At 41.8% G+C, this 27,050-nt stretch overlaps 1 protein-coding gene across 2 annotated transcripts in view; it reads left to right on the top strand.

Moving 5' to 3' along the window:
* Positions 1-27,050, top strand: part of MMS22L (MMS22 like, DNA repair protein) — an 82,420-nt gene that overhangs the window by 5,351 nt on the left and 50,019 nt on the right. For both annotated transcript variants that reach the window (XM_060272605.1, XM_060272606.1), the window contains 11 exons: positions 6,765-6,817; positions 8,054-8,141; positions 8,227-8,401; positions 9,316-9,409; positions 11,097-11,227; positions 15,511-15,624; positions 16,123-16,302; positions 19,384-19,446; positions 22,511-22,630; positions 23,557-23,783; positions 26,008-26,517. In XM_060272605.1, the coding sequence (XP_060128588.1) occupies positions 6,765-6,817; positions 8,054-8,141; positions 8,227-8,401; positions 9,316-9,409; positions 11,097-11,227; positions 15,511-15,624; positions 16,123-16,302; positions 19,384-19,446; positions 22,511-22,630; positions 23,557-23,783; positions 26,008-26,517 (1,755 nt within the window). The remainder of the gene's footprint in view (positions 1-6,764; positions 6,818-8,053; positions 8,142-8,226; positions 8,402-9,315; positions 9,410-11,096; positions 11,228-15,510; positions 15,625-16,122; positions 16,303-19,383; positions 19,447-22,510; positions 22,631-23,556; positions 23,784-26,007; positions 26,518-27,050) is intronic.

Genomic DNA, 27,050 nt, shown 5'->3' with positions numbered 1-27,050 from the left:
GGTCAAACTCATGTTGGTAGCTTCGAGAACACTGTCCAACCATCTTGTCCTCTGTCGTCCCCTTCTCCTAGTGCCCTCAATCTTTCCCAACATCAGGGTCTTTTCCAAGGATTCTTCTCTTCTCATGAGGTGGCCAAAGTATTGGAGCCTCAGCTTCACGATCTGTCCTTCCAGGGAGCACTCAGGGCTGATTTCCTTAAGAATGGATAGGTTTGATCTTCTTGCAGTCCATGGGACTCTCAAGAGTCTCCTCCAGCACCATAATTCAAAAGCATCAATTCTTCGGCGATCAGCCTTCTTTATGGTCCAACTCTCACTTCCATACATCACTACTGGGAAAACCATAGCTTTAACTATACGGACCTTTGTCGGCAAGGTGATGTCTCTGCTTTTTAAGATGCTGTCTAGGTTTGTCATTGCTTTTCTCCCAAGAAGCAGGCGTCTTTTAATTTCGTGACTGCTGTCACCATCTGCAGTGATCAAGGAGCCCAAGAAAGTAAAATCTCTCACTGCCTCCATTTCTTCCCCTTCTATTTGCCAGGAGGTGATGGGACCAGTGGCCATGATCTTGGTTTTTTTGATGTTGAGCTTCAGACCATATTTTGCGCTCTCCTCTTTCACCCTCATTAAAAGGTTCTTTAATTCCTCCTCGCTTTCTGCCATCAAGGTTGTGTCATCTGCATATCTGAGGTTGTTGATATTTCTTCCGGCAATCTTAATTCCGGCTTGGGATTCATCTAGTCCAGCCTTTCGCATGATGAATTCTGCATATAAGTTAAATAAGCAGGGAGACAATATACAACCTTGTCGTACTCCTTTCCCAATTTTGAACCAATCAGTTGTTCCATATCCAGTTCTAACTGTAGCTTCTTGTCCCACATAGAGATTTCTCAGGAGACAGATGAGGTGATCAGGCACTCCCATTTCTTTAAGAACTTGCCATAGTTTGCTGTGGTCGACACAGTCAAAGGCTTTTGCATAGTCAATGAAGCAAAAGTAGACGTTTTTCTGGAACTCTCTAGCTTTCTCCATAATCCAGCGCATGTTTGCTATTTGGTCTCTGGTTCCTCTGCCCTTTCGAAATCCAGCTTGCACTTCTGGGAGTTCTCGGTCCACATACTGCCTAAGCCTGCCTTGTAGAATTTTAAGCATAACCTTGCTAGCGTGTGAAATGAGCGCAATTGTGCGGTAGTTGCAGCATTCTTTGGCACTGCCCTTCTTTGGAATTGGGATGTAGACTGATCTTCTCCAATCCTCTGGCCATTGCTGAGTTTTCCAAACTTGCTGGCATATTGGGTGTAGCACCTTAACAGCATCATCTTTTAAAATTTTAAACAGTTCAGCTGGAATATCATCACTTCCACTGGCCTTGTTATTAGCAATGCTTTCTAAGGCCCATTTGACTTCACTCTCCAAGATGTCTGGCTCAAGGTCAGCAACCACACTACCTGAGGTGTACGAGATCTCCATATCTTTCTGGTATAATTCCTCTGTGTATTCTTGCCACCTCTTCTTGATGTCTTCTGCTTCTGTTAGGTCCTTACCACTTTTGTCCTTGATTATGGTAATCTTTGTACGAAATGTTCCTTTCATATCTCCAATTTTCTTGAACAGATCTCTGGTTTTCCCCATTCTATTGTTTTCCTCTATTTCTTTGCATTGCTCATTTAAGAAGACCCTCTTGTCTCTCCTTGCTGTTTTTTGGAAATCTGCATTCAGTTTCCTGTATCTTTCCCTATCTCCCTTGCATTTTGCTTGCCTCCTCTCCTCCGCTATTTGTAAGGCCTCGTTGGACAGCCATTTTGCTTTCTTGCATTTCCTTTTCCTTGGGATGGTTTTCATTGCTGCCTCCTGTATAATGTTACGAGCCTCCATCCATAGTTCTTCAGGCACTCTGTCCACCAAATCTAAATCCTTAAACCTGTTCCTCACTTCCACTGTGTATTCATAAGGGATTTGATTCAGATTGTATCTTACTGGCCCAGTGGTTTTTCCTACTTTCTTCAGTTTAAGCTGGAATTTTGCTATAAGAAGCTGATGATCTGAGTTACAGTCAGCTCCAGGTCTTGTTTTTGCTGACTGTATAGAGCTTCTCCATCTTTGGCTGCAGAGAATATAATCAATCTGATTTTGATGCTGTCCATTTGGTGATATCCATGTGTAGAGTCGTCTCTTGTGTTGTTGGAATAGAGTGTTTGTGATGACCAGCTTGTTCTCTTGACAGAACTCTATTAGCCTTTGCCCTGCTTCATTTTGAACTCCAAGGCCAAACTTGCCAGTTGTTCCTTTTATCTCTTGATTCCCTACTTTAGCATTCCAGTCCCCTGTAATGAGAAGAACATCCTTCTTTGGTGTCATTTCTAGAAGGTGTTGTAGGTCTTCATAGAATTGGTCAATTTCACTTTCTTCAGCACCGGTAGTTGGTGCATAAACTTGGATTACTGTGATGTTAAAAGGTCTGCCTTGGATTCGTATCGAGATCATTCTGTCATTTTTGAGATTGCATCCCATTACAGCTTTTGCCACTCTTTTGTTGACTATGAGGGCCACTCCATTTCTGCTACAGGATTCTTGCCCACAGTAGTAGATATGATAGTCATCCGAACTGAATTCGCCCATTCCCTTCCATTTTAGTTCACTGATGCCCAGGATGTCGATATTTATTCTTGTCATCTCATTTTTGACCACATCCAGCTTACCTCTATTCATGGTTCTTACATTCCAGGTTCCTATGCAATATTTTCTTTACAGCATCGGACTTTCCTTTCGCTTCCAGGCATATCCGCAACTGAGCGTCCTTTCGGCTTTGGCCCAGCCGCTTCATCAGCTCTGAATCTACTTGTACTTGTCCTCCGCTCTTCCTCAGTAGCATGTTGGACGCCTTCCGACCTGAGGGGCTCATCTTCCAGCGTCATAACTTTTATATGCCTGTTGTCTTTGTCCATGGAGTTTTCTTGGCAGGGATACTGGAGTGGCTTGCCAGTTCCTTCTCCAGGTGGATCACGTTTAGTCAAAACTCTCCACTATGACCTGTCCATCTTGGGTGGCCCTGCATGGCATAGCTCATAGCTTCTCTGAGTTATTCAAGCCCCTTCGCCACGACAAGGCATTGATCCATGAAGGGGGTAGTCATAGTATACTTACTCAAATTATTGTCCTCTGAATATACAGCACTTTTGGAGAGTGGATCTGAGCGCTTTGTTAGGGTCTTTCAAACATATAACATTACTTTATTATTGTGGTACATTGTTGCTGAACCTTGGGAAATGGCCATGCTGTTGCTTGTGTCACAATAACACTTTTTTAAAATTGTGCTTAGCATTACACTTGCAAGCTTGTTGCTGCTGTCAGCACAAAGTGGCTGCAATGCTCCAGAGCCAGGACAGGCTTCCAGGTGAACTCAGCAACACAACATCAGCATAGTGCTAGTCTAGTCAGAGTGAAAACATGCATTGCAGCAATGCCCACAGCACAGAGTGACTTAACAGTAATGTAGCATCTCCACCAGTCAGAAGATAAGATAAGATATCTTTATTCTCATAGTCCCCTTGCGGGAACAACGAAATTACTCGGTTGCTACATCCACTCAGATAAAGCATGACATGGTTCACAGTGTAGGCTAGGGCAGAACCATGTCACTTGGCAACAGCACCACCAACCAGGGCATTTTATTCAGACCGAGCACCAGCCCTTCATACAGAAGGCCCCAAGTTCAATCCATGGCATCTCCAGTTGGGGTGGGAAAGGCCCTGGTCTGAGATCCTAGAGAGCCACTGCCAGTTAGTGTGGACAAGGTTAAGCTAGATGAACTAATAGTCTGAATTGGTATAAGGCAGCTTCCTATGTTTCTATGGCTTTAAGATCTTTGGGGGAGGCCCTTCGTAGCATCCCACTTCCAACAGCTGTACATTAGCTGGTGGCATGGGCATTCTCTGTGATAGGGCCCTAATTGGGAAACAGCCCACCCTGTGAGGCAAGGCGGCCCAACTTTTCATACCAAGTGGGCAGCAAGAGTACTTTCCCATGGAACCAGAAGGCCACACACTGCCCTTGGCTTTGCTTGAGGGAGCAAGGCCAAAATTTGACACCACCCCCAGCCCTTGCACTGCCAATGTCCCAAAGCATTGGGAAAGCAACTCAAAGGCTACCAGGGTGAGGGGGCATCAAATGTTGCTGAGGGCCGCCCCAAAAAGGCATCAAGGGCCACATGTTAGACCACCCCACTCTGAGGTTGTTGACTCTTTTTCCACCTTGACGCCAAATTGCTTTTAATTCTTTCAGCCATTTGCAGGTTATTAGCTTTTCAGTTTCAGGCTAATGTAGCCACCCTGTGGTTTTATAGGTTGCATTTATTTTTGTTTTTATTTCTACTCTATTGTTTGTTTATTGTTTTGTGTTTTAAATTTAGCTTCACTGTACCCTGCCCTGAGATCATTTCCAGCGAAGGGTGGTTATAAACATCATATTATTGCGCATTGCCTCTTCATATGATGCAAAAGGGGGTGATACACAGGGGAGAACGGAGAAGTGGGTGGATGCTACTTAACCATTCTGCTACTCCAGGAATAGCCAGTCTCATGCCCTCTAGATGGTGTGGGGTACAACTCCCATAATTCCTTACTCTTGGCCATATTGGCTGGGCTAAATCGAAACTGTAGTCCAAAACAAATGAAGGGCACCACATTGGCTAGCCCTACTTTGCTCACTGAATCTACCTTGCAAATTTATTATCTTCCCCTCACCAAACCATTTTAAATATGTTTTCTCCTCAGGAAGGTGCTGGAAACAAGCTTGGCTGGGAGAAAAATAGGCTTGACGAGGGGGAGATTTTTTTAAAAAATGAGAAAATCTATGGTCACTGTGATAGAAAAGCATCCCTTCCTCCTGCCTTCACCTGTCATTTTTCCAACCCTACCCTGCATTCATGTTATATTAACATGTGTTTGGGAACAGTTTACTGAGCCCTGCTTGTGGCTGATTGGAGCTACATTATGTGGCCCATTCCAATTACGGGATGAGATCATGGGGTTTACATTGATGCCTACCAGGTTTTGAAACATTGCTACTTCTCTCATGGTAGTCATGGGGCCTATGGGTTTATTGGTTCTTGTGTATGGGGTTCATTTCACAAATTGCCTTTGCCCCAAAGTGGAATGTAATATTTTCCTCTAGTTCTAGTCTTGACCACAGCTATCTATTTAGCATCTGTATTACTGTTAGATGAGGCTACACTTCAGAATAGTTTGACATTTGAAAATTGCATCCAGTGCAGAATGGATCTGCCTGCTTATTAACTGGCATTTCCTGTAAAAGGCACCTTACTCCTGTTCTGTATGATTAGCTGTGGCTGTCAATTTTTTTTATTTTATTTTTTAGCAAAGCTGGGGATTCAGGCTATACCACGGCCTGGTTATAATAAGTTGCTTAACCTTTTGTTGAGTATGTTGTCTCCTTTTGTAGCAAGTAAATTTAATAGCCCCCGGGCAATGTTCCAATCAGTGCCAAATGCTAAGTAACTTTAGTGAAGTTTTCTGTTGAAAATATGGAGCCATACTTAAGATCAGAAAGCATATATAGCCAATGCCACATCTAGAGTTGGAATTGCATTTTTCTGATGCTTTAGCTTATATCTTAAGCCCATGATGGGGAACCTCAGGGGCTGACTGGGACCATCAAATCCTCTCTGTATGGCTGTCCCTCTCTCTGGGCCACACCTCTCACCAGCCTTGCTCTACACCCTCCTTAGGTAGCTAGAATGTGTCGTTGAACTGTAATACTCCCTCTTGCTTGCCTGGGTTGGGAGATTATATAGATGTGTTTTACACACACACTTCTTCTTTGGCGATCACTTGTAGCTGAGTAAGATTGTCTTCCATGAACACGGTTTTAGCAGCATAAGTGACTGGATCCACAGGTCCTTCCACAGTAAGGGTTGGTCACAGTGAGGGTTTGCCAAACGTGCCTTTCAGTAGGTGACCAGTAGATTCATATCTGCTGCAGCCTTCATCTGCCTTCACAGCCATTGTAACATACCACTTACTATCTTACGCCGGTTCTGCCATTGAGGACTTCTTGGATCATTCTTTGTCTAGCTCCTCCCCTTTGACCTTGCCATCTGGCGTGACCCTGCTAGAAATACAAAGCTCCCGACGGCTTCACTCACAAGGGTCATAGGAACGTGGAAGCCCACTCACTATGACAAGGTGATGATCCAGCAAGTGACCAACACACACACACACACACACACACACACACACACTTTTGCCCGGTTGGAATGTAGTTTATTGTACAAAGCCAAGAGCCACATCCATTGTCCCGTCATCACTTACAGGCAGCCCTCTGGAAATTGTCCATGAGGAAATGAGGCCCCGAGGCAAAAACAAAAAAAAACCACCCCATTTCGTATCTTAAGCTAAGGCAAATATAGACTTCCCTTGTAGTTTCTTCAAATCTCTTGTTTATTTCCCTTGTTGTGCTTCAGCTTGCCATACATTAACATGGTTCTGGTATTCCCATACTCTCCGTTAGTTAAACCAGGAATAAGGACTAACAAACTATTATGTGGAATTATCATTATCTGTAGGAGGTGATCAAGGGATCAGGCAAAGCATGCAAATTGGCTTGATTTTTTCAGTTTTTTATGTACCTTTTGTTTCAACTGTTAGTCGATTTACCCCCCAAAATGAAGAAGCTGTTTGTTGATGAAAGAACCTGATTTTATATTTCAAAATTTTGTTGTTTGTGTGTGCTTTCTTTGTTGATAGGCAACAAATACACAAATTGGAAAACCTCATTCCACCAAGTTTATCTGACTTTGGTAAGTTTTTTTATGCTTCTAGGTTGTTTTGTGCCTTGCTGTATATTTTTAACAATAAATAAAATGTTTGTTTGTTTGTTTGTTTAAACAGAGCCTGCCCCTTTCCCTTCCTCCAGTATTCAAAACTTATGAACTATACACAATTTTGATGCACTGACTTGATAGTTCTCATAAGTGAGCCCTATTAAAAATTGCTAACCTTTAAAAGAAAAACTGTGTTATTGCAACAGCCATAGTAACCCAACGGGGGTGGGGTCGGGGCCGCAATTGGCTTTGTCCTTGTCCTCACCCACAGGTAGTGGATCCCTCGGTTAAAGTGATGACAAATGCTTGGACACAAAGTGTAGCCATCGTTTTGCATAATGGATAAGCAAAGGACACTGTCAGTTGGCCAATACATTGCACATTTTGAGTTGGCAGCCATAAAACATGGTCTTTAAAAATGTTTTGAAAGGTGCATGCCAAATCCCAAAAGTCTTTGAAGCATTCATGTGCACATGGATGTACCCTATCCTGGGATTGTTTATGATGAAGGGCAAGATAAACATATTTTAAATAAATAAAGAGCAAGCCTGAAACGGATTTATTGCTCTATACACAGGAAGATTTTTGACTACAGTTTCCCATGCATATCCATCAGTGCAAAAATAACTGAGGGAGGATCAGTCCCTACTCATGCATTTAAGCTTCTGGATCAGGACCAGCAAATCTGAAGCATCAGATGAACTACAACTTGTTTCCTCCAATTCCATTTTAGCTTTTTGAGGTTCTTCCATTTCCCTCTTTTGTATGGAATTTCTTTCATTAAGGTACAGTTCTGACATTGTGTATACATCAGTGCCACTTTAAATAGTGAGCTGTCAGTATGTAGTAACATAACCATCCTAGTAGTGTTTTCCATGTCACAGTAGATCTCTTGGGTATTTTTAAAGGCATGATGTGTGTAGTAAGCTGCTGCATGAAAACAGCTTCTTTGCAGAAAGGTTTCAAACAATTGCCATGTGGCCGCTGATTATTTCCCCCAGCCCTTGTGTGTTAACGTTGTTGCCTATAACACTTCAATTTCATTTAGATTGAGTGCCCATATGGTGTAATAGAAATTATTTATTCCTGTTTGTTCATTTGTATTTTTTATAATCAGCTTGCACTCTGTTTCCCCTTCAGTTTGGGGAAAATGGGTTATGTCAATGCAGCATACCTGAAAGCACACATTCCTAATTTCTGCCTTGGTTTCAGGTCAGGCTGCAGAGCTTCACTGGGAAGCCCAAAACATCAGGCAGCAGTGCATTCAGTTCCTGCAGTATGTGAAAATGTTCATCTTCAGGTGGGATGCCAGACACAGTTCCTGTTTAATTTGTGTTTGCATAGTTGGTGCTGCATGATATTAACATATTAACATCTTCATTCAGATATCTGGTGCCACACGAAGCAGAAGATGAGTTGCTTCATCCGTTTGAAAAACAGGAAGCACAATTCCCTTCATTGCTTGTTGAGGAACTCCATTCTTTGACATTGCACATTGGACACCTGCATGAACTCCCTAGTTGTGTTCTCGGAGGATTGACTGTTCTGCCACAAGCAAAGGTTTTGACTGTACTTTTTTTTTGTCGTTGTTGTTGGCACATATAGACATTTCTAGTTAGCACATATTATAATTTAGAGTTGGAAAAGAGGCATTATAAACTTGCTGGCCAGTTATTCTTGCAAGTTCTCTCTTATCATATTGCCAAGAAAGGGAGATTTTGTGTATCCCACCAGGGCAGTGTTATAGCTTATGGCACTATATTAGCACTAACCTAAGATATGCACCTGAGTTACATCACCTCCTAGTGGGACAGATAATTCCAATATTGTTTAGTAGTGCCACACGGTGGTATTTGCATGGTGGCTATGTTTCTTGTGATGATGCTAATTTGGCAGCAAAATGATTGGTCTGCCCATCATTGCTATCAGCCACATATGTTTTTGGTAGAATATTTTAAAAGTCCACCTTAAGTCCACTCTAAGTAGAACTTAATTAGATGCAACCTTGTGTTAACATGTTGATAATAATTCGCCCTTCATGCCCCATTGTAAAAATTGCAACCCCGCTTCCAGAAAATGAAAAGTCATCTTGCCTTTTGCCCATAGCTGCCAAGTTATCCCTTTTTTTAAGGGATTTTCCCTTATGCTGAATAGGCTTCCTCGCGAGAAAAGGGAAAACTTGGCAGCTATGCTTTTGCCTGAACATGCAACATTTAAAATCAGGGGTGGGAGGGGCAGGGGTACACGCAGAAACACACACATGCAGGTTGCTTTTCAAACCTTTGCATAGTTAGCCTGATAGTCCTGGTAATGAAGGCTTCCCATTCATAGGAATGTTCTTAAGCTTGTTCAACCAAAGTCTCTTAAAAATATTCTTTAGACCTTCATGCTAATCATGCACTGATATGAAAAAAGAGCCTGTGAACCTGGGGTTATCGGGAATATTTTTGTGCAATGTTTCCTTTTAATTACAGTTATTTTCCCCATCATGGCATCTGATGCATCTTCATCTAGACATCCACTGGTCGTTGTTGGAAATTCTTCATCTTCTTGGTGAAAAGATGCCAAGTAGGTTTTGCCTTTGCAATTCAAATTGCTCTTTTGCATCATTTGTGGGTTGGGTTCTGTGGAAGGTGTTAAACTCTTTGGTTCAAGAAGCACATGTGCAAATTATTGGGAAATTAGTAGTCTGGAAAGTAAATCAGCACATTTTTTAAATTAAAAAAAAATCATTTAAAAAGTCAATTTATCTCTTCGCAGCAAAATTCCATTTTAACATCAATTTAAATGACAATATATCTATCCACAACTTATTTTAAACCAATTAAAGCATATTATTTGTCCTATTGATTTCAGTGGAATTTCTGATCTATTTCTTCATGTGGGGTGTTCTTAATCTCATCTTTTGGCAAAGAACCCCTCACTTAATTTGCACACATGTGTTAGTCTTTCATCACAACCCTAAACCAAATCTATTACTTAAAAGCAAAAGTTAGTCTTTAGTGTTCTTAAATTCATTTGAAAGGCTGGCAACCATGTGTACACACACGACCAAGCCAGCAGGCCCCTGTGCAAATTGACAGGATATTCAGTAAGCCCTTGCTTATTGTCCCTTGGACATCCTCCCATTGTGTTGGGAGTGAGTTGAAGTGGAGAAGAAACCAGCAGGTTGTAAGGCAAATCCAAAAGCAATGTTCAGCAGACAAAAGGCTTCCATTCCAGTGTGCTGGTACCCTTCCAGCACAAAATGCGGGTCATTTTATAATGGGAGCTTCTGAATTTTCTCCCCATTTACTGCTGAAAGAGTGCTTTCCCCCACTGTGGAAGGTCCTGCCCTCCGAAATACTGTGCAGTGGGGTGGGGTGGGAAAAGATAAATAGATTTTTGTGGAGTCTGTAACTTGTGGAAGGACCACAGCTTAGTGGTAGAGCATCTGATTTGCATGCAGAAAGCCTTTGGTTCAATATCTGGCATGCCCAAAAGGTGTTGGAAGAGACCTTCTCACATGTTCGTTGTAGATAGTGCTGAACTAGACTGACCAATGGCATGGCTCAATATAAAGCAATTTCCTATGTTTGTAACTGCTCTAACCTAGGAAAGTCTTTCAACCCCAAACTGGAGAAATTGTCCCTCAACTATGTAGAGTTTCTCAGTTCTGTTTGTGAATGAACCGCAAACAAAATACTGCAGTACATATCATTGCTTTTTTCCCTTGAATTGCTTTCCACGCCATTGCAACAAAAGTATGTTGTTGTTGTTTAGTCATGTCTGACTCTTCGTGACCCCATGGACCAGAGCATGCCAGGCACTCCTGTCTTCCACTGCCTCCCGCAATTTGGTCAGACTCATGTTCGTAGCTTCAGGAACACTGTCCAACCATCTCATCCTCTGTCGTCCCCTGTCAAATGTATACAACTGCTTTATTAGGTGTGTGGGGTGTATAACCACACACTCGCCCTGGTCAAATGGGGTAAAAGCTGTATATGTTGTCAGAGCAGCATGGAGAAACCACATCATTATGCTATAAAATTTGCTTTTCTTGCTGCAAAGCACAATGTCAGAAAACTAAGGACAAATTTGGGTTATTCCCCCCCCCCCCGATTTTCTTTAAATGAACATAAAAAAGGATGACTTGCTTTTCTTTGCTCAAATAAAATGAAAGTGTGTATGCATGTCTATGTCTGTATTCAATATCAATAAACAATAAAGTCAATATCAAAGTATAAACTTCCTTCATTTCCTTTATATTTTCTAGGGCAAACAGTGTATGCTCACAGGTTCTCAAATTTAACAGGTGAAAATTTAACCAATATCAGTTTGTTTGAAGAACATTGTGGAAACCTCATCTATGATCTGATAAGTTTGGCAGCTAACAGATATACAAAGGTATAAGGATCATCTTATTTTGTAATGTTCGAGTATTGCATAGCTGGCTCTTTAAAGCCAGACAGTAAAAGGAGTTTCCTATCTGAATTTAGCTTTTCATCAAATCCTTTTATTTTAGCATGTATTAAAAGACTCTATCATTTAAATACTCTTGGATAGGAACTGTTTATTCACCTCTGCTTGCCAGCTGAATGAGGAAATAATTTTGAGGTGTATCCTTGCCCTGCAAGGGCGTAGCCAGGATCAAAACTAGGGGGGGGGGGCAAGCCATGATCATTCAGGGGCGGGGCCACAAAGTGGGAACGTGGGCGGGGCTACAGGGCCAGCTGGCCTGACGACATCGTGGTGGCAGCAGCGGCGGCAGCGGCCACCTTGTGCTTCTGGGGCTGGCAACGGCGGCGGCTACCCTGCTTGGCTGGAGAGGACGGGAGGGTCGGGCAGGCAAGAGGGGGTGACAGGGTGGGCGAGGGCAAGGCAAGGCACGGCCGCAGTCACGACGGCTCCAAGGCGTTGCTGCATATCAGCATAATATTTCAACCATGTTGTGGGTTCAAGCCCCACCTTAGGAAAAAATTCCTGCATTGCAGGGGGTTGGACTAGATGACCCTTGTGGTTCCTTCCGACTACAATTCTTTGATTCTATTGATATATTGCCATAGCATATGCATCATTCTGCTTTCTTGAATTGTCCTACTCCTAGGCATAGCAGCCAACTCCTAGAGGCCTAGGTGCCTCCCCCCCCCAATTACTAGCAAATACCGTATTTGAAAGAGTCATCCCCCCATGTTGATGGGCTTTCTATGTGGGGCTTATCTGCCCCCCCGTATTTTATTAAGAATGGAAGAGGGAGGGAAGGAAGGAATAATAGAGAGAGGGATACCTCATATTTGTACCTCATATTTGTGGGTGCCTCTGGGTGATGCTGTGAAGCTGGAACTCTGCAGCAAGAGGATGGGAGGGTCGGGCAGGGGAGAGGGGGTGGCAGGGCGGGCGAGGGCGAGGCAAGACAGGGCCGCAGTCTCGATGGCTCCGAGGCGTTGCTGCATATCAGCATAATATTTCAACCATGTTGTGGGTTCAAGCCCCACATTGGGGAAAAATTCCTGCATTGCAGGGGGTTGGACTAGATGACCCTTGTGGTCCCTTCCGACTACAAGTCCATGATTCTATTGATATATTACCATAGCATATGCATGATTCTGCTTTCTTGAATTGTCCTAGGCATAGCAGCCAACTCCTAGAGGCCTAGGTGCCTCCCCCCCCCCAAAGAAATTACTGGTAAATACTGTATTTTAAAGAGTCACCGCCCCCCATGTTGATGGGCTTTCTATGTGGGGCTTATCTGCCCCCCCCCCAGTATTTTATTGAGGATGGAAGAGGGAGGAAAGGAAGGAAGAAATAGAGAGAGGGATAACTCACATTTGTGGGTGCCTCTGGGTGACGCTGTGATGCTAGAACTCTGCAGCAAGAGGAAGATACCGGTACACCTGTACAGGAGCCTTGTAAGCAGCTTTCTCTCTGCTTGATTTACAGCAGGCACGTCCAACAGGTAGATTGTGATCTACCAGTAGATCACTGGATGTCTGTGGTAGATCACTGCTAGATCACTGGCACCCCTAAAAAAGCTCACCCAAATTTTTCCTCCTCCCTATAAAAAGCTGAACTATGACCTGAAGCCCTAAACAAAAATGGGCCTCCCTCCCTCCTAAAAGAAGCTCAACAAGTTTGACCTAAACCCCCCAAAACAGGGCTTCCCTTCCTTAAAAAAACTCAACAGCTTTGACCTGAACCCCCCAAAAGGGGGTAGATCACTCCCAGTTTTTAACTCTGTGAGTAGATCAGAGTTCTTGGGAAGTGGCCACCCCTGATTTACAGTATACAGATGCAGGAGGAGGGGCAGACTGGAACACCAATGCTTTTTATAAACATCACTGTGTCTATCAAAGCTACAGCCCCCCCCCCTTCTTATTCACTTCCTTTTAGCCTTGCAGGGCCACCTTAGTCAAATTGAATCCTCTGCACCCTCATTAAATCGCCAATAGAACTGTTAATGCGATCCCTGAATGCCCATTAACAACTCCCACTGAATAACAATAGGGTGAATAGGGTGGACCTTGCCTGAAGGGATATTCTGCTCCATTGTCTTAACTGCTTAAGTACTGGTAGCCACTTTGCTTTATTTATTTGATGTGTTTTTGTTACAGCTGTGTTCCCGCCCCAAGCAAGTGGAGAGCTGCTCTTGCTAAAGCAAAGCCCTTTCCACTTCAGTTTTTGGAGGGGCAAAGTATTGGTTATGGTCTGTAAAATACAATAATTTTTTGCTTCTAGGGGGGGCAGCTGCCCCCTCCTGCCCCCCCTGTCTACACCCATGTTGCCCTGAGTTGAAATATGCACTGTGTTAAAGACTATAACTAGCAAAAACTGCTGTAAATTATACAAAGATGTAAAAACAGCAAAATTGAAGAAACTGTTTGAAATCACAGAATTTAGCTTTCCCTGGCCTCTAATTCATATTGCATGTAAAGATATATATTTTAAGTATAGTATTTTAAAACACTTCTACTGCCCTTCATCAGATTTGATTCCCTGCCATATTTGTATGCCAATGCAGTTTAAATTCTTAAGTATTAGTGTTATCATTATTTTTATATATTTCTAAGCATTCCATCCCCAAAGAACAATTGAGAAAGTGGAAATAATGTTGCCATTAAGATCACTCGTTTGTTAACACAGATTGTTGTTATTTAGTTGTTATTTTGTCTATATTTTAGCAATCTTATTCTGCTTTGAGAACATATTTCTAAGTATCCGAAGAAATCTTTGTTTGGAAGACTTTTAATATGCACTGCGTTTACTTTGCCAATCTGCTACCTTCACAAGTTCCAGACTGCAAAAAGCTTATTAATAACTTGGGTGATGAAAACATTAACCAATAGAAAAGACACCCTTGCAATTGTGTAAAGGCCAGTCTAGCGTGGCATGTAACACCAAGCAATATATAGCTAAATATAATGCAAAATAATGCGAAACTTTTTTAAAAATAATAATAATTCTGAAAATAAATGGGAGTGGTATCTAGTTGCTGTATGTGGCTACAATACCACCTGCTGGTGGAACAAGGTAAAACCCACTTGATTAAAGATGGCAGACTCATGAAATAGTACATTGTTTCAGAACAGAAGTAGTGATTTTGTTCTACCATGTGTTTCATTAGGGCAGTGCTGTTTCTTCAGCATAGAGTTTGCACTGGAAATCTGAGAGCTTTAGGTAATTTGCATAGCTCTTCTTAAGTCTAAAATTAACATACTTTGCTCTGAAGGTGTGTTATGCTCTGTAGAGTTTCCTTCGTAGCATCTATGTTTTGGTTTGCAGCCTCGGTATATTAGTACAGTAAGGTGAAAAAGCTCTTCATGGATTCCTTTCAGAAAAAGGAACAGCTATTTGTGGGGTATGGCTTGTGTCCAGTTAGAGGCATAAATGCATCCCACTGTTGCTGGAGAATTGAGATATGAACCTTTTATAACCCAGCTGCCAATTCTCATCTGTTAGGGAGTTTTAGGAAGATATATATACCCTACTAGGTTGCAGGGGGAAACACAACCTTTATCACAGACCCTTTAAAAAATATTAACTACCTCTTTTTAAAAAAACACACACACATCCCTCGATATTCAAAGTATGTTCCATTTTCTGGGTTATTTAATCCTTTCACGTTTAGAGTTACCGTACTTTTCCATGTATGAGATGGGGTTTTGTACTTTAAAATAATGTTAAAAAATGGGGGTCGTCTTATACCCAGATAGTGTATGGGGGAGGGGGACAGGTGATTGGTTGCACCCGCAAGCTTGTCAGTGGTGATTTGGTGGGTGATTGGTGGCTGCTGCAAGGGCTGCTTTGGATTGGCTGCTGCTGTGGTAATTGGGTGGGTGATTGCCGGCTGCTGTTGCTGAGCGGGCAGACGCTTGGTGGCTTCTGTGACGTGAGTGATTGTCAGCGTTTGTCAGTTGGGTTAGTGATTTTCTGCATTTAAACCCCCCCCCCAAAAGCTTTGCAACTATGGACAATCCTCTCCCCCCAAAAAAGCTCAAGAGCTCTGGGCCATCTCCCATTTTCTTACCGTAAATTTGAGTCCCCAAAAATACACGGGGGCGTGTTATACACAGAAGAATATGCTAAGTGCTTTAATGACAATATCTTAGCTATTTCCTGCAGTAAATATTTCTAAAAGTGTTCATATATTAAATTCCACTATTTTCTCTGAGGAAATTGTTTGTTCATTGCAGGTAAGGCCCTCTGAAGCTCTAACTAGTCACCACTACCCTTGCACATGTGTAAAAGAATTGTGGATTTTGCTTATTCATCTGCTCAATCACAGAAATAAAGGATCCCTTACAGAGGTAAGACTCGTTCATGACTTGCATGGGTAATATTCTATGAAAACAATTGCATTTGAAACATTCAGATATTCATAGACGGATGAACAAATGCCCCAAACTATTTTATGTACCGTAAGCATTGTTTTACACTTGGTTCCATTCTCTGATAATCTGTAAAGGGGGTCTGTGTTCCTTGACAGGCAGAATGTGGCGCAGGTAGGCATGGTTTGGGCCAAACTGCCTTACAGGGCAAATTGGTACTTGTGCCAGGTCTAATCAGGATCCTGGGGCAGAGGTTCCCCATGCCTGATTTAAAAGGATCACTTTAAGAGGTGTAGCAAATGATGCAGATCAACTTCAGAGTCTACCCATGGTTGTCTAAAAGCTGGTAAAGAAAAGCAGCAACAGGAAAATTATTGCAAGAAATGGACAGGGTAACTGGTTTGTGTATGCACTACATTATAAAATTGAACTTCTTTCTTTAAAAAAAAAAGCTGAGTGGCTTTCTTTTTATTGCAGTCTTTTTGGAGCTGTTTGAATAACATTCTAAAGGATGTATTTGAAAAAAAGAGGCATACAGAAGCAGTATCTGCCTTCAAATCAATTCCATGCAAGGACCCCCTGACTTTTTGTTGGTGGCTTATAACTCACTTGGCATTACTTCACCATGTTGACCGCAATGGGAATGTAGATGAAAAGGTAGGTTTGTTTTTACTGCTTTGTAAATCCTTTCATGGATTTATAAATGTTTACTTAAGCCTTGTACCATACTGTACATAGATTTTTGGCACACATGCTCAGAATGTTTGCATAGGGAGTTTATACCTTAAAAAGCTACTCTCTTTGGTGATAGGGTAAAAAAAGAGAAAGAATCAGGATTCCTCTCTCCCAACTCCCACCTATGGTACCTACAATATATATTTTTACACAATCTCTCATGCCATTAGTTAGTGCTTAGGATCCTTACAAATATTAAGTCTGATGTGGAAGTGATACAATAGTCCCACAGTATTTCCAAACTGCACAGGATTGAATTAAAATTTTGTTTGTTTGTTTGTTTACCTCCATGCCTTCTCTTGAAGCTGTGACTTACCTCCTACACCTATTCTGACATGAAGATATGCCTGGCATGTGATAAACATATCTCATTGAACTGAGGAGACTGGCCCACCTTTCAACTTAAAAAAAATCAATCAATCACTGAACTGCTGCAAATGAAATTTGGGCTGTTTACTGACTATTCTGGAAAAAAGTTCCCAGCTCTTAAACTTCTGTCTCCTAACGCTAGACCTTGACAGAAAACCAACCTTCTGGGGCCAGATGGGCACATTTTGAAATCTGAGAAACTTTCATAGAAAACAGCTGGTTTGTTTTTAAGGTGGATTTTCTTTTATTAGGAAGGTGGAGTGTAAGGTTTTATAAATTAGATTACTGTAGCTGTGGGAGAAGATATGCAGTATGGTACTAGTGGCGAGTTGGAAGAGATGGAATTTAAATAGGAAAGTTTCTGTGTCAATAAGAAAGTATGAAGCCTTTTTTAAAACTTAAAGAAGAGGACATATAGATCATATGTATCTTTCCTCAGCTACAAAATAGTCCACATTATCGTATCCTTAAAGGCTACATTCATAAATGTTTAAAACCAAATAGAATAGTAATATTACCACTTTTGAACATTGCAGGGGTCAATTTTAACGCTGCTCTGGGCTATTGAAATAGAGTCAGAATGACTTCAAGCTAAACATTCTTGCCTTTGAATTGTCTAAAATGACTACTTTGTAAGATATGCAAAGAGTGGTTTCCAGCTGAGCAGCTTAGCAGCTCAACAGGTGAGCCAGAAGAAGAAACTAGTTTTCTCCCGACATTGTTAAAAAGAAATACTACCCATATACTTAAAAGTTGTAGTCCAAGTTATGATTCTTTTACTAAACATGACAGAAGAATACAAAATGGTTTTCCAGGCCCCTGGCTCCAGACCATACATATGCTGTTTTGCGCAAATAATAGTTTAAATCTTTTTCTTAGACTGCCATGCTTTATGTAGTGTGGGAGTGAAGGAAACGGGCTTTGGGGTGTTTTGGAATTGCTTGCAACCCCTTTTTGTGTTTCAAAAGGCAAGGCTCCTTTTATCAAAATGAGCAAGCTGAAAGTGGGATATGGCACACTGTTGACAATAATTTTCAATATGTCTTTGGTCTATTGGCTCAGAATTGTTTGATAAAGAACTTGTGAACTGCTTCATTGTCCTTGTTTCGGGTGCCAGAAAGCTTTTCTTCACTGTTCGTAGACCATTACAGCTATTACAATGGTACCTCGGTTTACGAACTTAATCCATTCCGGAAGTCTGTTCCTAAACTGAAACCATTCTTAAACCGAGGTTTGCTTTTCCTAATGAGGCCTCCCACCACCGGTGCCCTTCAACTGTTCAGATTCCGTTCTTAGACCAAGGTAAAGTTTGCAAACCGGGACACTACTTCTGGTTTTGTGGAGTTTGTAAACTGAATACAGTCATACCTCTGTTTAAGTACGCTTCGGTTTGAGTACTTTCAGTTTAAGTACTCCACGGACCCATCTGGAATGGAATAATCCACTTTCCATTACTGTCAATAGGAAAATTCGCTTCAGGTTAAGTACGCTTCAGGTTAAGTGCAGACTTCCGGAACCAATTGTGTACTTAAACCGAGGTACCACTGTAGTTCTTAAACTGGACTGTTCTTAAACTGAGATACCACTGTATACATTAAACGGGAAGTTTTGTAACAATGCTACCCACTCCCGTGAAATTACTTGTGCTTACGGATGGCCAGAACTAACTAATGGAACCAGTCATACCTCGGGTTATGGCCACTTCAGCTTGCGTTTCTTCATGTTAAGAATGCAGCAAACCCGGAAGTGTTTATTTCCAGGTTTCGCGCACGCGCATGAGCAGAAAAGCCCCGCTCTAGTTACAGACTTTTCAGGGTGCAAACGGCACCCCAGAACGGATTGAGTCCGTAGCTAAAGGTAGCACTGTATGTTGGTTGTGGTGTTGTAGAAAGATAGATTTGATAGCTATGGTGCACATTAAGAAGTTGCAGCTGCTCTTGTCAATGCCGGATTCATGTATAAGCTAAACAAGCTGTGGCTTAGGGCCCCACTCTCTTAGGGCCCGTAAAAAATTTAAAGGAAAAAAATCCTGTATGTACATTTCCAAAATATAAGATAGAAACAATAAAATAAAACCTACATACAGCAACAGTGTTTTGTGTTGTGTAGGCTCCTATTTGTCATGTGCAAATGGCTTCAGGTACCTATTTGGTCCATAAATTACCGTATAGCATATATTCAACACAAAAAAACCAGTGACAATTTGTTGTTGACAAAGGACAGCTGGACATATAAAGGACCCCATTACCTTCAGTAGCTTAGGGCCTCATCAAACCTAAATCTGGCCCTGCCCTTGATATTTCATAGGTAGTGCAGTAGGCATGTATTCTGGATTTTAAAAATTTGGAGTAAAAAAACTGCAGTGTACTTCTAAGAAAAACAGGTAACTTATGCTATGTGTAATGAGTGCTTTTTCTGGCCTTTCCATACTACCTTAAAATACATTTGTTCTCTATGAAGACAATAAATGTTTTGCCTATTAACCAAACTTAGTGGATAAAAATGAGTGTTGTACACACCCATTTGTAGCAATAATTAAAAGAAGGTAAATATCACTTAGCTTGCCATGCATAGCTCACTTAGTATTGCTTGCCAAAACCAGATATTTATCATTCAATATGGTTTTTCATCCAGAAACCAATAGACTCTAACTGGTCCTATGTGGAAGATCTATTGAAGCAGTCCATCGATAGTCAAGTAAGTATGTTAAGAATCACACGCAACTTTGATTGGGCTGATTTGGGGACGGGTGGACAGAATGTGAAAATGATTTTATTCACCACGCTGCTTTCAGAAATCTGGCTTCTTTAACTCAGGAGTACGAACAACCTTGATGATCTGTGTGAGCTAGGATGCTGTGTAGTTTCTTTCTTGTTAGTGGTCATACTCCGGAGTGCTTGTGTTTTGAAGATAAATTGTCAGATAGGGTGGGGGGGCTGGGGAGAGATAATTATCTTGGACGTATTACTTGGTCCCTTTGACAAGATGTATTCCGAATAAGAACAGGATGCTTAGAAAATGTAAGCTCTATGCTGAATCTGAGGGTATCAGGTTGAGAGACGTGATGGGAGAGATAGTCTATTGCATTGAAAATTCAGCTATATCCTCATCACAGCAGGAAGGTGACTTGCCTTGCTGAGCAATTTGTCTTACAGGCTTGAATCAAACTCTTACTGATAAGGTTGTAGCTTCTGAGCACTCACTTCATACCTTATCATTTTTCTTTCTACAGAGCTGTTAATGCAGTACTTTGTGGCCCAGAGGTCAAAACTGACCTCCTTTTTAGAGTGCTTTTAAATATGCTGTACATGTTAACACGTTCTCTGTAAAATGTGTTTTTAGGTTGCATGGCACAAATTGTAATTTATGTAACACCAGCTATTACAAGAATTTCTTTAATTTGTTTGTATATTTATTGCATTTATGAGGTGTCACATAAAATTTACTGGGTGTCCTATAAAGATATGTAGCAGAGGCTAGGAGGCCAAGTAACAGATTTTCTTTTGGCTTTGTCTAGGCAAGAGCTACGATGGTTTTTTGTGATGGGAATGAGCCTTGAACTTACATGTTTTCTCCCTCTTTCTTCCCCTCTACTTCTGGGGCAGCAGTGAAGAGATCAGAAACTTTCAATCAACCACTGTTTAGGGTTCCAGCCAAACACTAAACTTTGGTTAATCTCATCTATGGTTTGTTTAAAACACACCTAATTCATAATTTGTGGTTTAAAGCTGACTTGTTTCAAATAAGACACGTTTAAAATTAGATGTAGTCTGATGGCTTCAAGTGGCCACATTTAATGAAAAATAAACACAGTGAAAGCTTGCAACTGCTCTCTGTAGCTGCTCTTCTGGAGGAGGGAATATGTGAGCCCAAAGGCTTAGTAGGCTCATTTCCATGGTTTATTATATTGTCTTGACAGAGCCAAAATGTTAGCATGTTATGATGCATTATCATAATTTTAGAATATCATCTAGAATTTTTACAGTGCATGTCTACACAAAGTAAGCCCCATTGAATTCAATTGGACTCATTACATTTAAATGTTTATAGGACTACAGCTTTAATATTATTCTGCAAGCTGCTGTAATACATATATATTATATTAAAATTATATATTTTCACACACACACACACACATATAAAATGAATAGGTTTTAGAGGAATTAGCCAGTTTATTATTGCACTTGCAATTGTTATACTACTATTATAATTTGTTCTTAAGGCTAAACAGAGTGTTATGAGAACAATGTAGGGTGTAACTGGCAGCTTGAGTTATGGGATGTGTTTTGTAGAAACTAGATCCTTTACAAGAAAGCTGTTTTCCACCTCTGGCTTAGCTATGCAATCAAATGATTTATCATGTGATGGATAATAAAGAAGAGCTCCAGGTTATCTAAAACTATTCGTTCTTGTTTTATCTTGGAATAATTAATAATGTATACCAATGGGTCCTGTGAAACCTAAAAACTAAAAGGAAGTCAAAAATTAATTTAAAAAACTTAGCATGTACCTACTATCCCATAAAGTGCACACCTTTCCTTGATCGGGAATTGTCAGGAAGCCATGTGTGGGGCTCAGTAGGGTACTGGCCCATCTCAAAAAGCCACTGTAGGTCAGTGTTTCCCAACCAGTGTGACTCCAGATGTTTTGGGACTACAACTCCCATCATTCCTGACCACTGGTCTTGCTAGCTAGGGATGATGGGAGTTGTAGTCCCAAAACATCTGGAGGCACACTGGTTGGGAAACACAGCTGTAGGTCATAGTCATATTCTGAGTAACTGAAAGTATTACAATTTTGGGGCAGGGATTTCCCCCCCCCTCTCCAAAAGATAACATTGTTGCTTAATGATTTAGAATGCATGATTTGTATTTTTCAATCAATTATGCCTAGGTATCTTGAGTTCGTTCACATCACAGGGCTATATAAAAGCTGGCTCCCAGGGTTCATCTCCATTATAATGTCACACCAAGGAATGGAATCCAGGGAGAAATATGCAAGTGGATAATGGGTGCGGCTACACTGATTTGAGTCAGTTCTCGCTTGTTTGTCTTGGAACAAAGTGGCTGTAATCTGAACACAGTTGAGAGGAGAAACAAGGATAATTCTGTGGTAGCATCATGCAGTCTTGACCTCAGAAATGAATGCAGATTGGCCAATTCCAATATAGTTTATAGAATATTAGATTTAATTCTCTAGGCTATAAGATGTTACATTCCTGGCCCACATGGGCATATGCATAAATGCCACATGTCACAAAGTGCTAATTACCAATATTATCTTGACAGAATCTCTGCAAGCCGAACGGGCCAAGATCACTCCGCTATTCGGAGGCCAGAATTTTCTTAGAACAAACGTTTTTCTATTGTTTCCAGTGGGTCTTAGCCATTAGAAAGTCGTCTTGACACACTGTTTGGAATTTACCTAGAGGTGGCCTCCTTATCTGGGAATTATGCTCCAAATTATCTTTCATAGCCCCTGGCTTTATAGCTATATGATTCTAATGTATAAAAATGTAGGTAGAGTTTCAGTAGATGACAATGCTGGTACTTGTCAGATTTTATTTTCTAGATCGCTGCTCATATTAATGGATTGGCTTGCTTCTAAACTAGAAATAACATTTGAGGAGGGGAGCGGGATATTCTCAGAATCCGAAAGCTTTATATTTGATTGTGACCAAGGTTGTTTTTACTATTTAAAGAAGAAGAAGCTTGCTAAATAAAACAAAATATAATTGCATTTGAATGTCTCTGTTTGCTAGGCTGGAATATTAGAGGAACAGTTACGAACGCATCTTCAGTGCTGTTTGACATTAAGTCGTATCTGGGATATGAACCTCTCAGCCGTCACCATACTCTGGGAACATTATAGCAAGAATCTGGTTAGTAAATGTCCAAGAAAGCTGAAAGTGGGCACCTGTCACCTTGAGAAAGTTGTTATCTAGTCAAGTCTGCTTAGCAGTGGAAATGCTTATGGCCTCATTCCCCCTGCCAGTTTCATTCATTTACAGTTTCCATCCCACTTCTTTCAAAAGGGTCTGAGTTAAGGTTACCAGACGTCCCCGTTTCCCGGGGACAGTCCCTGGATTTACACATCAGTCCCCATACAAAATCCATTGAAGTTGAAAAGTGTCCCCGGATTCATTGAAAAAAATCTGCTAACCTTAGTTGGAGTAGCTTCCCAATATCTACATTTTTTTTTAAAAAAAAAGGAAGGGGGAAAGATACGGAGTGGGAAAGAGAGCAACACCCTCCTATCTGGCAATCATTCTCTGAAGTGAGGCTCGATCAGGCATCCCCAAACTGCGGCCCTCCAGATGTTTTGGCCTACAACTCCCATGATCCCTAGCTAACAGGACCAGTGGTCAGGGATGATGGGAATTGTAGTCAAAAACATCTGGAGGGCCGGAGTTTGGGGATGCCTGGGCTAGATTGTTCTTCCTCTTTGCCTCTGCAACCACAATTGTTTGAAGAATTCCTCCAGGAAGGAAGGGGGGAAATGGGATCCCATCAGTTGTGATCTTCTAACCCAATAGATACAACCAAGCAATTCTTTCCCTTTTTAGTGTTCTTGCAGGCTGGGATGCAGCCTTCCATTGGCCCCTTTTCATTCTACAGTGTGTCGGGCTTCGTGTCTGCAGTCACTGGAACTTTTAGTTTCACTCAGCAGCAGCTGCCATTTCCACATGGCGATATAAGAGCCTGGAATGGAGCAGTATTGTGTAGTGGTGGCAATAAACTATTGTGCCAAGGAAGGGCATAGCTCAGCTGTAGCCTCAATATACTGTATTTTCTTTCTTTCTTTCAGAACAGTCACTTTACTATTCCTTGGTTTGGTCTCAAAGGTCTTACAAATATTAGTAAAACACCCATGTCTATGTATGAGTCAGTGAAGAGATGTTGTGGCGACATACATACTCCTGACATGTATACCACCAGCAATAGTTACCAGTTTTTTCTTCACATTATGGTACAAGTAGTAAAGAAAGCAGTGAAGACCAATGGCACTCATCCCTGGAAGCAGATCAAAGGAAGGTACAGTGGCTTTTGCAGTTTTCCACATATTGATACTTTCAGTGATTGACTAAATTTGTTTTATCTGTATGTGTAGTGTCAGTCTGAAATATTCCTGTATTCATTTTATTTTCATTTCATAAATTGATTATGGGAGAGGGGAGGACCTTAAAGCTGTTTACAAAAACAATGAAGTTACAATTTTAAAAAATAAAACAATAATCTAAAATATACAGAAATTTAAAACCAAAATAAATTAGACTAAAACCAATTAAAACTTACATGAAGCTTATAAATGTCTTGGCATTTTTTTTCATTACATCTGGACATTTTTTTGGATAAAAGGATGGTGGGTGGGGAAATGACATAAGATGAGCCCTGCTGGATCAGGCCAATGGCCCATCTTGTCCGTCCTCCTCCTCTCACAGTGGCCAACCAGATGCCTTTGAGAAACCCACAAGCAGGACCTGAGTGCAATAACACTCTCCTCCCTTGTGATTCTCAGTAACTGATCTCCAGAGGCACTCCACCTGAGTGGAGGCAGAGCATAGCCATCACAGCAAGAGCTGTCAATCAGTAGCTGGATCCTGCACCCCACCCCTGCAGTAGTTCTTCTCACTCTTTCAGTATGCATGGACCAAAACCTCCTATACTGTCAAGTCTAAATGAGCCTTCACATGTTTTTGACAGCAACTCCTGTCATTCATTACCAATGGATGACAATCATTATTTACAGTGGGAAGCTCTTCTGCACTGTCGTATTGAGACCTAGCTGCCCTGTTCTGGTCTTTGAGCTATTTGTCCTCTGAATACCAGCAGTCTCTGTGGTACTAGATGAGAGATGGCTAGAACAGCTGGCAGAAAATATAGTCGAATCTCTTCTTCTCAAGGAGTTTGCAGTTCATGTTAGCACAGTCCACTTCCCAGTTTTTTTTTCATCTGGAGTACTCTGGTTCCAGACAAGCTGGTGGTTGAGGACAGGCCCACAACTCACCTTGAGCAGAAAGAAATTCAGCAAGTTCATTTACCACTGTCATACAGTGGTTCCGCTCCTTCCTCCTGGGCCGTGTTCAGAAAGTGGTGGTGAGGGATGAGTGCTCAGACCTCTGGGCTCTCACTTGTGGGGTGCCTCAGGGTTCTGTCCTCTCCCCCATGCTCTTTAACATCTATATGCAGCTACTGGGAGAGATCATCAGGGGGTTTGGGCTGGGTGTTCATCCGTATGCGGATGATACCCAGCTCTACCTCTCTTTCAAATCAGAACCAGTGAAGGCGGAGAAGGTCCTGTGTGAGTGTCTGGAGGCAGTTGGAGATTGGATGGCGGCTAACAGATTGAGGTTGAATCCTGACAAGACAGAAGTACTGTTTGTGGGGGGCAGGAGGCGGGCAGATGTGGAAGACTCCCTGGTCCTGAATGGGGTAACTGTGCCCCTGAAGGACCAGGTGCGCAGCCTGGGAGTCATTTTGGAGGCGCAGGTTAATTCTGTATCCAGGGCAGCTGCTTATCAGCTCCATCTGGTACGCAGGCTGAGACCCTACCTGCCCGCGGAGTGGTGCATGCTATAGTTATCTCTCGCTTGGACTACTGCAATGCTCTCTACGTGGGGCTACCTTTGAAGGTGACCTGGAAACTACAACTAATCCAGAATGCGGCAGTTAGACTGGTGACTGGGAGCAGCCGCCGAGACCACATAACACTGGTCTTAAAAGACCTGCATTGGCTCCCAGTATGTTTCCGAGCACAATTCAAAGTGTTGGTGCTGCCCTTTAAAGCCCTAAACGGCCTCGGTCCAGTATACCTGAAGGAGGGTATCCACCTCCATCGCTCTGCCCGGACACTGAGGTCCAGTGCCGAGGGCCTTCTGGCGGTTCCCTCGCTGCGAGAAGCCAAGTTACAGGGAACCAGGCAGAGGGCCTTCTTGGTAGTGGCACCTGCCCTGTGGAACGCCCTCCCACCAGATGTCAAAAAGAAAAATAACTACCAGACTTTTAGAGGTCATCTGAAGGCAGCCCTGTTTAGGGAAGCTTTTAATCTTTAAGAAATTAGTGTATTTTAATATTTCTGTTGGAAGCCACCCAGAGTGGCTGGGGAAACCCAGCCAGATGGGCGGGGTATAAATAATAAATTATTCTTATTATTACCATTATGGCAGTTCTTTGGAAGGCAGGTTAACGGAGCTTATCGAAGCAAAGGATAAACACAAAAAAAGTTGTCAAGGAAAGTGTCTTTGTGCTTTTTTTGCAGAATTTATTCCAAATTCCACCAGAAAAGAATGCGAGAACTGACGGAGGTGGGCCTGCAGAACTTTTTCCATCTTTTCCTTGTGCTGGCAGCTATAGCAGAGACAGAGGACGTTGCCAGCCGCGTGATGGAACTTCTGCATTTCCTTAGTCCAGTTTCTACAAGCCTTTCTCTGAGAGCTTTGATCTGGAAGGGCTACTTTGCCTTCATCTTAACGTATGTTGAAAGGAACATGGATATCAGTGTGCTAGCTGAGGAGGTCTCGAATGCCTTCCACAAAAAGGCAAAGGAATTCTTAATTGCCAGAAACGACCCCTTACAGAAACAAAACCTCTGGGTGCTGCTTTCCACTTACATTGATGGCGTCCAAGAAGTTTTTGAGACCAGCTGCCACTTGCACCTTTCCGAAGAAAAGCTGCTAAATGATGGCTTTAGTATGCTGCTGCCTGGTTGCCGAGGAGCTGAACTTGCAAGAGTGTTTAGCTTCTTGCAAGATGTTCTGTTCAGACTGAGGTAAGAGTTTTTTAATTAATATTTTCTGATTCAAACTTTTATCAAATTTCTCACACATTGACTTTCATACACACCTACAGTGTAATACATGTATCGTACTGTAATTTATAATCAATTCATTTTAAATAAGTTTATCCTGCTTTGTAGCATAAAAGGTTTGGGTGGCAAGGAACAAAAATGATAAATTCATAATAACTTCAATTAATCAGAGGGCTGAGGTATGTAAGCAGAAGGCATGGATTCTTTAAATTATGAATTAGTGTGGTGAAGATGTTGGATCCATTTTGGCATAGACTTACCATATTCATCCAAAGAAACATAGAGGCTAACTCAAACTCTAAACGGTATAAGCCACAAAACTGTAAACAATCTACCAGTGTGATAAGTCTCCTGTTTGATGCCTGACTTGGACTACACAACAATATGTGTTTCAAGTATCTGGCCACCCATATGGGATGAGTGTATTGCATTCATCTTGGTGGGTTTTGAGAATTTGAATGGAAGAATGCAAAAGATGTTAAGGGCTGATGAAC

The sequence above is a fragment of the Zootoca vivipara genome, chromosome 3 (genome assembly GCF_963506605.1).
Source record: "Zootoca vivipara chromosome 3, rZooViv1.1, whole genome shotgun sequence".
Classification (NCBI taxonomy): Eukaryota; Metazoa; Chordata; class Lepidosauria; order Squamata; family Lacertidae; genus Zootoca; species Zootoca vivipara.
This window is presented reverse-complemented; position numbering and strand designations above follow the sequence as displayed.